Here is a 14,802-nt window from a genome sequence, read left to right as displayed (position 1 = left end):
TGTCCTGTCCTTAATAAGATAGAATACATTATTTAAGAATAGTCTAACCTTAGGGACACCTGGGTAGCTTAGCCAGTTAGGTGTCCGACTTTGGCTCGGGTCATGATCTCACTGCTCATGGTTTGGAGGCCTGCATTGGGCTCTGCGCTGATAGCTCAGAGCCTGGAGCCTGCTTCAGATTATGTGTCTCCCTCTCTCTCTGCCCCTTCCCTACTCTCACCTGTGCTCTTTCTCTCTCTCAAAACTAAATAAACATTTAAAAAATGAACAGTCTAACTTCAGAACATTTTGATTTTTTAAAAAGTCTGCACTTAGCTCTTTCTCTATAAAAAAGAACTTGATTAGACATTTGAAAGCAAACCTAACAAGTTTAAGCTAAAAGGAAAAACATGAGCTGATCAGCTTGTATCAATAGGATAAGACAATTGATCAAATTTCCCTATAGAGTTAAGTTTATGCTATTTAAGTCTGTGATACTGCTATTTCTGACATCTGTTTCCATGAAAGTGCAAGCAGCCTTTATAAAGAGAGTGGCTGGGATTAGAGCTCTGGCAAGATTAGTGAACAGAGAAAAAGCAAGTGAAACATGTGGTTGGGGAAGGAAGCTGAGTGTCAATGTCATCAGGGAAGACAACGCATGTCACCAAATGCTCTTCTGTAAATGATCTTCATAAAATCCAGACCTAGAAAAATGCAAAGGGAGACATCGCAGGACATTAGAGGAGGAGGGTGGTGATTGTGGAATGAGAATGTAATTAAGTGCGTCTTGAGGCATCCTGGCAGTATTTACCAAAATTTTAAATGTGCATATCCCTTGGGACAGCAATTACACATCTTAGAATCCACCCTGTAGAAATAGTCATGTGTTCAAAGATATGTACACAAAGATGGTTATCGCATTGTTCGTAACAACGGCAAAAAGACACTGCAGTGGGAGTGGCGGAACAGTTAAATAATTCATGGAACATCCGAACTGTAAGAAACAGAAACTCGACTCAAACTGACATAAAAAGAGGAATCTGTAACTCATGTAATCAGAGTCCAACAGTAAGACGGGCTTCCAGGTAACTGAAACCAGAGGTTTCCTCCTCTTCCTCCTCCTCCTGAAACCAGAGGTTTCAGTGGCAGCTCTCCCCGGTTCCCTGACCTGCTCTTATCCCTAGGCCAGCGTCACCCTCAGCACGATGAGGGGGTATTGGCTGAAATTCCAGGATACCACCTGTAGAAAAGGAGAGAAGAGCTTCCAGAATTCTTCCAGAAGCAGAAAATGACAGACAGCGACTTGTATCCACAAAGTCAGCTTCCCTCCTCTTGCTGGTCATATGCCCGCCTTTATGTCCTCGCAGCTGGTGCGGCCATGTGATCAAGTTCTTGCAAAGGCAACATGAATGGAAACCATGTGTGTCATTTCTCCCTACTTTATTTATAAGGGAATTGCTTACTTTGAGGAACTCCTTTCTGCAAGAGGGTATCATGGGCATAGAGCATGAAGCAACTCAGCTTAAAACATAACAAGTAACAAGACAGGAGCGACAAGCTTCCCTGAAAGACCCAGGCAACAAAGCTACCTTACCAGCCTAGACTGCTCTGATTGTTACATGGCAGAGAAATAAAATTTTGTCTTATTTGTTTCATTGTGCATAGGAGCCTCTGTTAGCTCAGCTTCTCATTGACACTAATAGGCATATATCCTAAAGTCACCAGTGAAACTCTCCTCGTGTCTCAAGTCCTCATGGCCCTGATTTCATCAGAGCCTCCTTCCAAGGCAATCATTCACCCTGGGGATAGGATTGTCCTTTGACCAAAACACCCATATCTGCAGCTGGAGGAGGAGCCACCATTCTCAGGCCCTGAGCTGCATGGAAGAATAAACAGATCTCTGACTCAATGTCTCTTTCTTCACCATTACTTTTCTTTTAATTCCAAGTGATTTTAAAATCAAGCATGTAATCCTTCCCTGTCCTGTTCTCTCTGTCTCTTAACCCGGTTACCTCTAACGATCATACCCTCCACCTATCTCTGCCACTCACTACTATGTTCACACTCTAGACGAGTGCTGTCCAAGAGAACTTTCTACCATCATAAAAATGTTTCATCTTCAGTCTCCAATATGGTAGTCACCAGCCTCACGTGGCTGTTAGAAACTTGAAATGTGGCTAGTGCCAATAAAGAATCACATTTTTGATGTTCATTTTAATCTCAACTTAAACAGCCATAGATGGCGAGTGGCTATTGCATTAGCCAGTATAGGCCTTGGCTTTGTCATTCTCAGCAAGAGCAGCTCTCCACAGCCTGAATTACAAACATCCCATTCTCCACCAATCATGTCATAGTCTTCTAGCCAACTTCTTCTAATAAATATTCTCTGCAAACTTCTGGGACTTCCACTCTAAACACCCTGCCATCTTTCACTTTCCACCTCCCTTCATTTTCTTATGTCTTTCATTATCAAGCTTAGACTTCATGATTCTAGACTTCATGATGTCACATTTGCATGTGCTCTCAACTCATTGTCCTCTCTCATTCATTCATATTTGCGTGGCAGAACTACAACTCTGGTCAAAATCCAACTCCCTACCTACTTCAAACCTCTGCTTGAGCACTTGACCTTAGACAGAGGAGGAAAACTCAGTAGTACCCTAATTGACCACTTTTCAATTCATGCCTCCACTACTGCCCTCAAATCCTGCTAGATTTCCCTAATTCCTTCACTCCCCAATCTGGTCTCCTGGATGACTATTTATATCACCTCCTCTCACCACCAACCTCCACCACTTCCTTCTCAGTTCACTGTCAGATGATAAAATAGTAACAATTCGAGGGGAACATCATCAGATCCCACCACCACCACCACACTTCCCAACACACCTGCCACTGTGCCCATAAACTCTCTTTCCTGTTGCTAAGGGTGACCACCTGTACTCTGAAGGGCACTATCAGCTAGTGTTTCTGGATTCCATCCTTTCATACTCACCCAAGAACGTCTCTCCTACAATTTGTCCAACTTCCCTCCCAAGTTGTTGATCATTCTCTCTCTCCTGGACCATGATCCACAATACATAAATATGGTATAATATTCCTGTTTGTTGAAAACCCTCCCTGACCACACATTCAACAAATGCTTTTATGTATTAGAGTGACATGATCTAATTTATGGTTTTTAAAAGGTCTTTCTGGAGAATAGACTATAGGGGAGCAAATGAAAATAAAGGAACTAATTAAAATGCTATTTCAGAAGACTAGTTTCAGTGGTAGCAAACTAGATAATATTGACCCATCTTAAATTGGACCCTTTGGAGGCTGGAAGACTGCTACAGAATAGAACAAACTAAAGAAACCTAACAGGTAAATGCAATTTGTAAACTCTGATTGGCTGTTTAAGCTGGGAAAAAATATACCTGTAAAGAGTGGTAGGTAGGTCAATATATGTAAATCAGTTAAAGTGATACTCCATATTAACAAATGAAGAATAAAAGTCACATGGTCATCTCAGTAGATGCAGAGAGAGGATTTGACAAAATTCAACACATGTTCATGATTAAAACTCTCAACAAACTAGGTATAGAAGGAATTTCTCTTAACATAATAAAGGTCATATATGACAAGCCCATAGCTAATATCATACTCAATCGTGAAAAACTGAGAACTTTTCCTTTAAGATCAGGACCAAGGCAAGGATGTTCACTATTATCACTTATATTCAACATAGTACTGGAAGTACTAGCCACAGCAGTTAGGTGCTAAAAAGAAATAAAAAGCATCCAAACTGGAAAGAAAGAAATAAAATAATATGTTTGCAAATGACATGATTTTACACATAGGAAATGCTAAAATTTCCAACAAACAAAACCAAAAATGCTATTAGAACTAATAAACAAAACTACACTGATTAAAACAAGATAGTGCTGGCATAAAGACAGACATATAAACCAATAGAACAGAATCATGACCCCAGAAATTAATCTTCAACAAGGCTGCCAAGAACACAGAATGGTGCTGGGAAAATTGGATATCCATATGCAAAGGAATTAAAGGAGTGAAATCAGACTCTTATCTTACACCACACACACAAAATCAACTTAAGATGAATTAAAGACTTAAATTTAAGACCGAAAATATAAACCCCTAAAAGATAACATAGTGGAAAAGCCTCTCTTTATTATTTATTTATTTATTTTAAGGGAGAAGGGGGAGGAGAGGGAAAGAGAGAGAGAGGGAGAATGAGCAGGGGAGGAGTAGAAAGAAAATGAGAGAGACAGAGGTCCTTGCTGTCAGCTCAGAGCCCCATGCAGGACTCAAACTCACAAACCTTGAGATCATGACCTGAGCTAAAAACAAGAGTCAGGTGCTTAACTGACTGAGCCACCCAGGTGCCCCAGAATAAAAGCTCTTAACAATGATCTTGGCAATGATCACTTGTATATGACACCAAAGGCATAGACAATAAAAACAAAAATAAATGAGAGGGACTTCATCAAACCAAAAAATTTCTTTATGGCAAAGAAACCAATAAACAGACTGAAAAGTCAACCTACACAAAGTGAAGAATATCTGCAAACCATATGCTCCATAAGGTGTTAGTATCCAAAATATATGGGACTTCTACAATTTAATAGCAAAGCAAATAACCCTATTTAAAAATGGGCAGAGCATTTGAATGGGCATTTCTCTAAGAAAGACGTACAAAAGGCCAACAGATATATAAAAAGGTGAGGTATTCAGCATCACTACTCATCAGGGGAATGCAAATCAAGAACACAATGAGATATCATGTCACACCTTGTTAGGATAGCTATTATCAAAAATAATAAAAGTAACAAGTTTGATAAGGATGTGCAGAAATTAGAATCCTTGTGTACTGTTGGTGGGAAAATAAAATGGGGCGGCTGCTATGGAAAGTTGTAGGCAGGGTCCTCAAAAAAAAGAAAATGAGAGGTAGAACTACCATATGATCAAGCAATCCCACTCCTGGATAATTATCCACAAGAATTGAAATCAGGATCTTGACAGATGAATACATAAAATGTGCTATACTCATACAATAGAATACTATTCAGCATTAAAAAGAGAAAGAAAGAGGGCGCCTGGGTGGCTCGGTCAGTTAAGCGTCAGACTTCGGCTCAGGACATGATCTCGCGGTTCGTGGTTCCAGCACCGCATCGGGCTCTGTGCTGACAGCCCGCTCAGGAGCCTGCTTCAGAGTCTGTGTCTCCCTCTCTCTCTGACCCTCCCCTGCTCACGCTGTCTCTCTCACTCCTGAAATAAATAAAACATAAAAAAATAAAAAGAAAGAGAAAGAAAGATGAAAGAGAGAGAGAGAGAAAAGGAGGGAAGAAGGAACAAATGAAGGAACAAATGAATGAAGAACGAAAAGAAAAAATTCCTGCCATATGGGACAACATATGGCATTATGCTAGATGAGAAGAGCCAGCCACAAAAAAAACAAATCATATGATTCTTCTTCAAAATAGTTAAACTAAAAAAAAAAACAAAGAATAGAACAGTGGTTGCCAGAGACTGGGGGCAGGAGAAAATGGGGAGTTAGTTGTTCAATATATATAAACTTTCGGTTCAGCAAAATGAATAAATTCTGACAGTCTGCTGTACAACACAGTGCCCATAGTTAAAATATAAATGGTGCACATAAAAATTTGTTAAAAGAGTGATCTCACATCAAGTATTCTTACCAAAAACAAACAAATGAAAGGGCGTGAGGACACTTAATGAAGGTGATGTGTATGTTTCTTATCTTGATTGTGGTGATGGTTTCACAAGCATATTGCCTATATCCCCTCCCCCCCGGCCATCAATTTACCTTCATTAAATATATGCAGGATTTTGTGTGTGTATATATCTTGGTAAAGCTGCTAAATGTGTTTAATGAAATGTGAAAGTAGACTGGATGTGTTGAATAATATCATTGAGTTTATATTGACTTTATCTTGTGAGATATATGCTGAAATTCTGGTGGCATCCTGTTACTTAAAGACTACGCTCAAGTGTGTGTGTGTGTGTGTGTGTGTGCGCGCGCGCACACACGCGCATTAGCATTAACAAAACTGTTTTTTCAACTTTTCCGTGAGCTGAATATTTTTAAAAAGGAAAAATTAATTTGTGGCAAACAGAAGATACCATATAAAAATCTGGATTTTTGTTTTCTATTGAAAAAAGCCTAATAATGCAATTTTTGCTCTCAAATAGTACCATTCACCAGAAGCTAACAGACAGGAGATGTGCTTGCTGATCAGTCTTACCTGGCCTTCTTTCCTCCACTGAGTTACCTTCCTGACCACTGTGGGCATTTGCATTTGAGCTCCGGGTTCCAGAAACTGTTCAGTGAACTCAAGATGGCCTTTTATGCTAGCTTCCAAGCACTCAATGGACAAGGGGGAAAAAAAAGAGAGAGAGAGAGAGAAAAAAAAAAAAGAAATAAAAAGATGGTCCCTATTTAGTATTCTATTCCTGCTTCTGGAATTATTGTTTTATTCTGCCCTAAGCTAATATCTAAAACTAATTTTGTGCTTTCTCAAATTCATTTTACCAGCTCTCTCTGTTGACCCTTCTGAAAAGATGACACTATTTAAATTCCTTACAAGTTCAGGATTTTAAAATCACATTTCTGGAATTAGAGAACTGTAGACATGAAAGTACGTGAAGAGATGATGGTCACCGAAATGACTCGTTTGGACGGTTCAGGGAACTTAATGATACACAAGAGCTTAGCAAGCCGAATGCCTGTTTCATGCAGGTCTGTGATATTGGCTGTGACTCTGGCGCCCTCTAAAGGCTATCGTGAGAAAAGCAGCTGCTTACTACGTGCTTTTCCTTTAAGTTTTGTGCTTTGCCGGAAGTGTGACGTTTGGGAAGGCTAGGGCAGGGGCGGGGGAGAAGGGGAGGAGAAGGGCAAAGGTAGTGTATGTTCTTCGAATCCAAAGCCAGTAATTTAACTCGTCATTTAGCCCTCCCCTAATATCACGGAAATAACACAACTTTTTATCCTCAGTGAGGACTATACTCTCTGCTGTCACCGGCGTGACTAAAAACAGAGAACTTGATCAAAGTCAGCATTCCTGTGTTTTTTTTTCCTCTTAGAACAGAGTTTGGGTTTTCAAATTTTTTAAAGGCAAACACTATCTTGTCTATTTGCTTTGAGAAATAATTTTTCAGAGTATCTGCTCCGTGCCAATAAGGTAAGTGTGCTGGGCTGTTCTTCGTTGACATTGTCCTTTTTTTTTTTTTTTAAATGGGGAAATGTTTCCAGAAACTGCTTTTGCAAAGGGTGAATATTCTCCTTGCAGAGTGCCTTCCTTAAGGATGCATGTGATTCTCTTCAGGAGCCTCTTGATCAGGGTGAAAGCAACAAAATTAAGGAGAAAATCGGAAAGCAAAGGAGCATTGTAAGGAAACAAAGTTATGCTGTCGGCAGCAACCATCTGAAAGAAAGCTGTCAGTGAGAATAACAGGGTCATGAGACTTTCCGTAATTTTTGCCCCTCTGATTTCATCTTATAATTGACATGGGAGGGCCAAGCAATGGGAAACATAAAATACTCCACAGGTTTCAGGAAATACTATAACAAAGCAAGAGCATTGGTGGGTGACAATAAGAGATATAAACAGATCAAATTCCAAACTCAAATGAGTCATAGTCAATTGCATGATTTGCAGATCACCCAAGACTCTCCATATTTCAGAAATGATTCCTACATTTTCTGATCTGGCAGGTATGGGATGGGGGTTTTCATGTCATTCAAAAGTCCAGTTCAGTAGACTATGGCTCATTTACCAAAGAATTCCAATTCTAAGCAAGCTTTGAGCTACAGAGGACCCTATAGTCATAGCACATTTTAGAGATTACAAAAAGGTGGGGCGCCTGGGTGGCTTAGTCGGTTAAGCGTCCGACTTTCGCTTAGGTCATGATCTCGCAGTTCGTGGGTTCGAGCCCCGCGTCGGGCTCTGTGCTGACTGCCCGCTCAGAGCCTGGAGCCTGTTTCAGTCTGTGATTCTCTCTCTCTCTGACCCTCCCCTGCTCACGCTGTCTCTCTCTCTCTCTCCTAGAAATAAATAAAATATTAACAAAAAAAAAAGAGATTACAAAAAGTTTACACACACCTTATGTCCCCCCACTCCCCTCAGCCCTTCATGCCTGAGGAATCTCTCCTACCTTTCAATTCACATCTATTTTGGTACCAATTACTTGGCATTTGGACATAAAAACAATTCTCTTGGGCTGGAAGAGAACGAAGAGAAAACTACTAGAACCTTCCATTTTACAAATGTAAGAACAATCTCACAGGAAAATAATTTTGTTTAAGTTTATGCAGCCGGTTAGAGGCAGAGGCAGAACCAGAACCCAGATCTTCCTGTTTCTAGTTTCATTGACTTTAAACATATTTTTTATGTTTATTTATTTATTTTGAGAGTGTACATGTATGTGCACACAGGAGGAGAGGGGGCATAGAAAGAGAGAGAAAGGATATTAACCAGGCTCCATGCCCAGCACAGAGCCCGATGTGAGGCTGGATCCCACAACCCTGGGATCATGACCTGAGCCAAAATCAAGAGTCGAATGCTCAATGAACTGAGCCACCTAGGGATGCCCCCCCTTTTTTTTTTAATTTAATTTTTTAATTTGAAGCATATTTTTAAAATGGCTGCCCCCACTCAATAATTCATAATCTGCAAGTGTTGTGTAATTTTAAGAGGTGTAAATTCTTAATTTGTTTTTGCTGCCTGTACAGTTTCTTAAGTGGGTCTATAAAGGACAAGGTGTTTTGCCCAGGAAAAACACAGCCCACTCTGTGTCTCTAACCTGGTCTCCAAGCATAGACAAACAGCCCAACAGGGCCTGCAAACGTTTGTACATGAAGCACAAAACCATTAAAGCAATGTACCACATGATATCATGTGTGTCCACATCCCTCCATATGGTGGCATCTCTTGTGGAGAGCCACTAGGTCTTTTTTTATTACTAGTATTTAGTCATTGGGCCTTAATCATCTTTGGGTCCCTACACGTGGCTCTATAACTGCATTCGAGGTCCCAGGGTGCATCTGTTGAATGAATAACTTTGCTGCTTGCCTGTTCACTGTAGCACGTTTTGCACTTTACAAGTTCAATTAGCAACCATTTCTTTTGTGTTTTTATTGCAAAGGCAGAACACAGCTGAGATCTACCAACTTCAGCCTTCTACCTAGTGGCTTGGAAATTCCAGTGTTCTCATTGGCGGAGGCCATTTATTTCTGATCGAAAGCTGTCTAAAACTCCTACCCCTCAACCCAAAGGAAACTACAGGTATGTATGCCTCCTTATTTCAAAACTTGCTGATTACTTTTGTCTGTATGAGCTGTCTTTTCTAGAGAAAAGAGAGGAAACAAGGGAGATGATAAGGAGGTAGGGAATGAACACTGATAAATATTTGGTGCTAGGCACTTTTGTGTGAGTAATGTCACTTTGTTTAAAACTGGAACAATTCTTCCATGTAGCTATTTTTCTTATTTTATAAGCAGTAAACCTTAAGGTGTTTAAGTGGGTTGTTTGGAGTCACATGACCAATCAGTTGCAGAGAGAGGGTCCAAACCCGGTTCTGCTGCCTCCAAATCCATCCTGATTGCAGCCTTCCTAAGCTCTTTCAATTCAATAGAGACTCGTAAGTTAACCAAAAGTCTAAGGGGAAAATGTGTCAATTTTGTTGTAAATAATGGAAGCCAGACAGGGAGGCCTCAACCCTACAAAGGGCAGGTTGACAAGCAAGCTTTGGAAACAGCCCTGAGAAATCCCTCTGTATCTCCTTGCAAGTCCCTGGATCTGCTCCAAGACCAGGTGAGTTCGAGGGCCCAAGGGCTCAGCTCTAGATCTGATTTGATCTAGAAGGCAAGCTGCAAAGGGATAGAACACATTTCCCCAAGACCGTCACAGAAGTGGGGCAGCAAACCTGAGCACAGGTGAGAGAAGAGATTTACTAATGAGAATCACAGAACATTTTGGCCTCTCAGGCCAAAGAGATGTGTACATCCAACCTCAGAGTCAGAGACCTAGAGTCACTGCAGACTCAGCCTCTTATTAGCAGTGTAGCTGCAAACCATGTCGAATGATAATGCTATTTGTCTTCTCATTGACTGGTGCTCAAGGATCAATAAATATTTTTTCTCTTAGTTTCCCAAGGCAGATAGAACTATAATAAGTGGCATCACACTATGAAAATCACATAAGGGTTACACAGCAAGATCTCCCCTCAAAAAAATACCATGTCTTCAAAGGCAAAAGCAAATCAATTATACATCTATATTTTTTAATAAAACAAATACTTTGAGGTCTCAACTACTCTGTATGTCTTTTGGACTGGCCAAGGGGGTTGAGGGAAAGGCAGCACTGGTTACTGAATCTGCCTGACATGTCAAGGGGCCTCGGCATGACATCTGATTTGCTGGAATTAACTGAGTGATTAGCCCAGCTGTCAAAACAAAAGCTATGTTGATGTCTGCAGAAGCCTAAATTATAGTACCAAGAAAAACTGGTTCTAAATCCCTGTGATGCATACTTCCTCCAGCCTCGACTAACATGGACATCCCCATTTCCTTCAGACCTTATGTAGGATGGCCCATCTAGCCTTCCTTGGGGACTTTATTCTGTGTTATAGTCAGTCAATCTTGTCTCTGGGCAAGGTTAAGAAACCCCCCCCCCATCAATTCATGTAATATCATTATTGCATGATAAGGGATGGCCAGCTATTCTTCAAGACTCTAGATGCTTTGAATAAAAACTAATATTTTTTACCAGCTGCAATTCCTAGGGTCCAGAGGGACAAGGTGAGGGACAAGTTGAAAGGGCATCTAAAGTCCCCAGGGCATCAAGGTCCTGACTATACTAGTTAATAATAAGAACCAAATTTAGAAGGAGGGGGCAAGATGGCGGAGAAGTAAGGAGCTCCGTACTTGCACTCGTGCACATACATCACACGGAAAAGATCTGAAGCCATTGGAAACCTTACAAAACCTGAGAGATTGGGAGAAAAAGGACCCAGAATCCACTGAGAGAGATNTGTTCCCTTTTTTTTTCTTTTTTTTTCCTTTTTTTGTTTTTTCCTTTTTTTCTTTTTCTTTCCTTTTTTTCCCTTTTTTTTCNTGACAATAAACTATTTGTAAAAAAAAAAAAAAAGAACCAAATTTAGGGGCGCCTGGGTGGCTCAGTCGGTTAAGCATTCAACTTCAGCTCAGGTCATGATCTCACTGTGCATGGGTTTGAGCCCCATGTCAGGCTGTGATCTGACAACCAGCTCAGAGCCTGGAGCCTGTTTCCGATTCTGTGTTTCCCCCTCTCTGTGACCCTCCCCTGCTCATGCTGTCTCTCTCTCTCTCTCTCATAAATAAATAAAACATTTAAAAAAATTTTTGAAGAAAAAATGAACCAAATTTAAGTGAGCACTTACTACATGGGGGACACACTTCTATAATCCTTCCAACACATCAATCATTTAATTCCATAACAAATATTGAAGAGCTCTTATTATTATTTCCATCCCCACTGCACTGAAGAGAATACTGAGGCCCCGAGACCCCACAAAAAACAGCCAGCCTGAGGTCACACTCCTAGGAAGTGACACTAAGACTTCAACCAGAACAGTCCCATTTCAGAGCCCTCCTTTTTTAACCAGACTGTGAGTCTGCCTCAGCTCAACAATGACAAGAGGGTATTGATGCCACTATAAAAGTTGAGTTCTATGACGGGGGCTCCACCCTTCCTCTAGCAGAGTACCATGGCCAAGCGAGTCGCAGTGATTGGGGCCGGTGTGAGCGGCTTGTCCTCCATCAAGTGCTGCTTGGATGAGGACCTGGAGCCTACCTGCTTTGAAAGGAGTAATGACATCGGGGGACTCTGGAAGTTTACTGTGCGTAGCTCATACCGTCCCACCTCTATCAATCAGCTTCGTCCCTGCTCAGGCATGGTGGCTTCAGCCTATCTTGGGGACCATATAAGAAAGCAGCTCACCGGGTGGGGGGCGTGGGGGGTGCAGCCTGGGTGGCTCAGTCGTTAAGCTGGCTGACTCTTGATTTTGGCTCAGGTCATCATCTCACAGTTTGTGAGTCAAGCCCCATGTCAGGCTCTAGGCTGACAGTGAGTCAGCACGGAGCCTGCTTTGGACTCTCTCTCTCTCTCTTTCAAAATAAACAAATAAACATTAAAAAGAAAGAAAGAAAGGAAGGAAGGAAGGAAGGAAGGAAGGCAGGAAGGAAGGAAGGAAGGAAGGAAGGAAGGAAGGAAGAAAGGAAGCAGCTCAGTACGTCACAGGGTTGTGCATGATCAAATGCTAATACCGTGCAGGATACAGTCTGACGGGTGATGAACCTGGAGACTCAGCAGGGCAGGGACACCTGGAGGAGGGAAGGAGAGGTGCATCTGATACCCATAGTACTGGAAGTTACAACGATTTCTAGACCCCAGGCTTTCTGAGGCCAAGGAACAGTGTCACATAGGTTACGCTGAATGGCATGCTCCATTGAATATGGAGCAGATGACACTTTTGGAAGGACTGAAGTTGGCCTCAGGGAGTGGCACTCCAGCTCCCAGGCATTGTTCGGGCCTCTGGGAAGAGAACTGGCAGGAGTGAGGCAAGAATCCAGACCTTGTCGGGTTGGGGGGCAGGTGGCTTTCACATTATCAGAATAAAAAAAGTTGGGGCGCCTGGGTGGCTCAGNTAAAAAAAAAAAAGTCACGACACTGATCAGTCCTAAGGAGAGAAGTTTGCCCTATAAGGCTACAACAGCTACCGGAGAGAAGGTGTCTTCTGGAGATTGACAACTAAGAAAGATACTTAAAAGAGAAATAGAGATTAGCTTCCACCACCAGAAGTTCATTGAGGCCTTTTTTTAGAGAGAGAGTGAGAGAGATTAATAGAGCATACAAGCTGGGCAGAAGGGCAGGGGAAAGAGAGAGAGAGAGAGAGAGAGAATCCTAAACAGCCTCCATGCCCAGCACAGAGCCTGATGTGGGGCTCGATTCTATGACCCTGGGATTATGACCTGAGGTGAAACCAAGAGTCAGACGCACAACCGACTGTGCCACCCAGGTTCCCCCACTGGTGCTTTTAATATGCATGATTTTGTTTTGTTGGTATGTTTCTTGAGTGTGTGAGGTTGAGACAAGACAGCAGTGAGTTGAGTCCATGAGAAAATAGAGACTGCTAGTGAGTGATGATTTTTTTCGTGAAGATTGAGATAGACACAGAGAGACAAGACTGGAAAGGGATATAGGTTGAAAGGGAGTGTTGTTTTGTTTTTAAAAATTAGAGTCTTCAGTATTTTAAGTGCTGATGGTAAAGAGCCAATAAAGAGAGAGTGACTCAAAATATACATAGACAATAAATACAAAAATCAGTGAGTCCTCTGAGTAAAGGCAAGAGGAAGAGGTCTAGGGCATGAGGGAGTGAGGACTGCAAAGAAAGAAAAAAAGATAAGTGAGGGAGACCAGATATCCCATGTTCATGGGATCCCTTAATGGCATTCTTAGTCTAGGAGAGCCCTGTTAAAGTTTGTTAACTTCTTTGTAGTTTGATAAACCGTGTTTAATAATTCCAATCCACCAATGATTTCTGATAACTATAGCATGGAGACCCAGTGCTTCATTTCTGTGGAACTCTTTGGAATTGTGAATGGAACACTGACTGCTAAAGATTCTTTTCTCTTCCTCCTGCCTCCCCCACCCCACCCAGCTAACTATGTATGCTCTCACCACAGGAAACTTCTAAAGATGGAATGACCAGGGTCTACAGGTCATTAGTGACAAATGTCTGCAAAGAAATGTCATGTTACAGCGACTTCCCCTTCCAAGAAGATTATCCAAATTACATGAACCATGGAAAATTTTGGAACTATCTCCAAGAATTTGCTGAGCACTTTGACCTTCTGAAATACATACGGTTTAGGGTAAGACACTTTGGATCATAGAAGGTTGATGAGTGGGAGGGCTGCCCACTCAGCAATCTAATGGAAATGGGATATTTAAGTAAATTCAATTCCTGATTTTATCTCTATATGAACAAGGCAGATAATAAAGGCTCCTCACTTCTCCTGCTTCTCATGTTTTACTCAGTCATTAAAATACTGAATTTCCTGATTCCTCTTCTGAATCCAAAGCCTTATTGAGGATGACATTTAGAATTTTTTTCTTTTTGAGAGGAAAGGAAAAATAAATTTCATTCATGAAACCCACTGGGAAGAAGTGACTAGGAATCTGGACCACAGAAATTATAACTCATCTTCCTATGTTTTCCCAAGGCATTCAGTGTTGTAACTCACCTCCTTCTCACCGGAAATAAAAACTGAATGTTTCTTCCTTCAGTGAAGGAATTCAGATACTTTGGAACCTGCTCTCTAAGACCACTTTTGAGACTTTGTACTAGTTACTTAATTTCTTTTTTTAAATGTTTATTTATTTATTTTGAGAGAGAGTGAGAGTGCAAACGGGGGAGAGAGTGGGTTCTGCACTGTCAGCACAGAGCCTGATGCGAGGCTTGATCTCATCAACCATGAGATCATGACCCGAACTGAAACCAAGAGTAAGATGCTCAATCGACTGAGCCACCCATGTGCCCCAAGTTACTTAATTTCTTTAGGGGGAGAGAAACCAGTATTGGCAGATCTCCTGTCCTGAGACTCACTCGGCCCAGCTAAAATAACAAATATGGTTGCCATACCAGTCATTACATGAAAGTGATTGATAGAAAGTGAGTGTTTGAGGCTCTGTGCTGACAGCTAGCTCAGAGCCTGGAGCCTGCTTCAGATTCTGTGTCTCCCTTTCTCTCTGA

The 14,802-nt window shown here is 41.5% G+C and overlaps 1 protein-coding gene across 4 annotated transcripts in view; it reads left to right on the top strand.

Annotated features, from left to right (window-relative positions):
- Window positions 1–7,015: 7,015 nt before the first annotated feature.
- The window catches only part of FMO4 (flavin containing dimethylaniline monoxygenase 4), a 35,317-nt gene continuing 27,530 nt past the window's right edge, over window positions 7,016–14,802 (top strand). Inside the window, exons 1-4 of one of the 4 annotated variants that reach the window (XM_077780642.1) lie at window positions 7,016–7,190; window positions 9,158–9,293; window positions 11,746–11,886; window positions 13,733–13,921. In XM_077780642.1, the coding sequence (XP_077636768.1) occupies window positions 11,755–11,886; window positions 13,733–13,921 (321 nt within the window). In that variant the 5' untranslated portion in view covers window positions 7,016–7,190; window positions 9,158–9,293; window positions 11,746–11,754. Of the gene's footprint in view, window positions 7,191–9,153; window positions 9,294–11,745; window positions 11,887–13,732; window positions 13,922–14,802 lie in introns of all 4 variants that reach the window. The other 3 variants (XM_077780643.1, XM_077780641.1, XM_077780644.1) reach the window with 3 other exon arrangements.

Source organism: Crocuta crocuta, unplaced genomic scaffold (genome assembly GCF_008692635.1).
Source record: "Crocuta crocuta isolate KB4526 unplaced genomic scaffold, BGI_CrCroc_1.0 scaffold661, whole genome shotgun sequence".
Lineage (NCBI taxonomy): Eukaryota > Metazoa > Chordata > Mammalia > Carnivora > Hyaenidae > Crocuta > Crocuta crocuta.
Note: the sequence above shows the minus strand (reverse complement) of the source record. Positions and strands in the feature narration are given on the sequence as shown.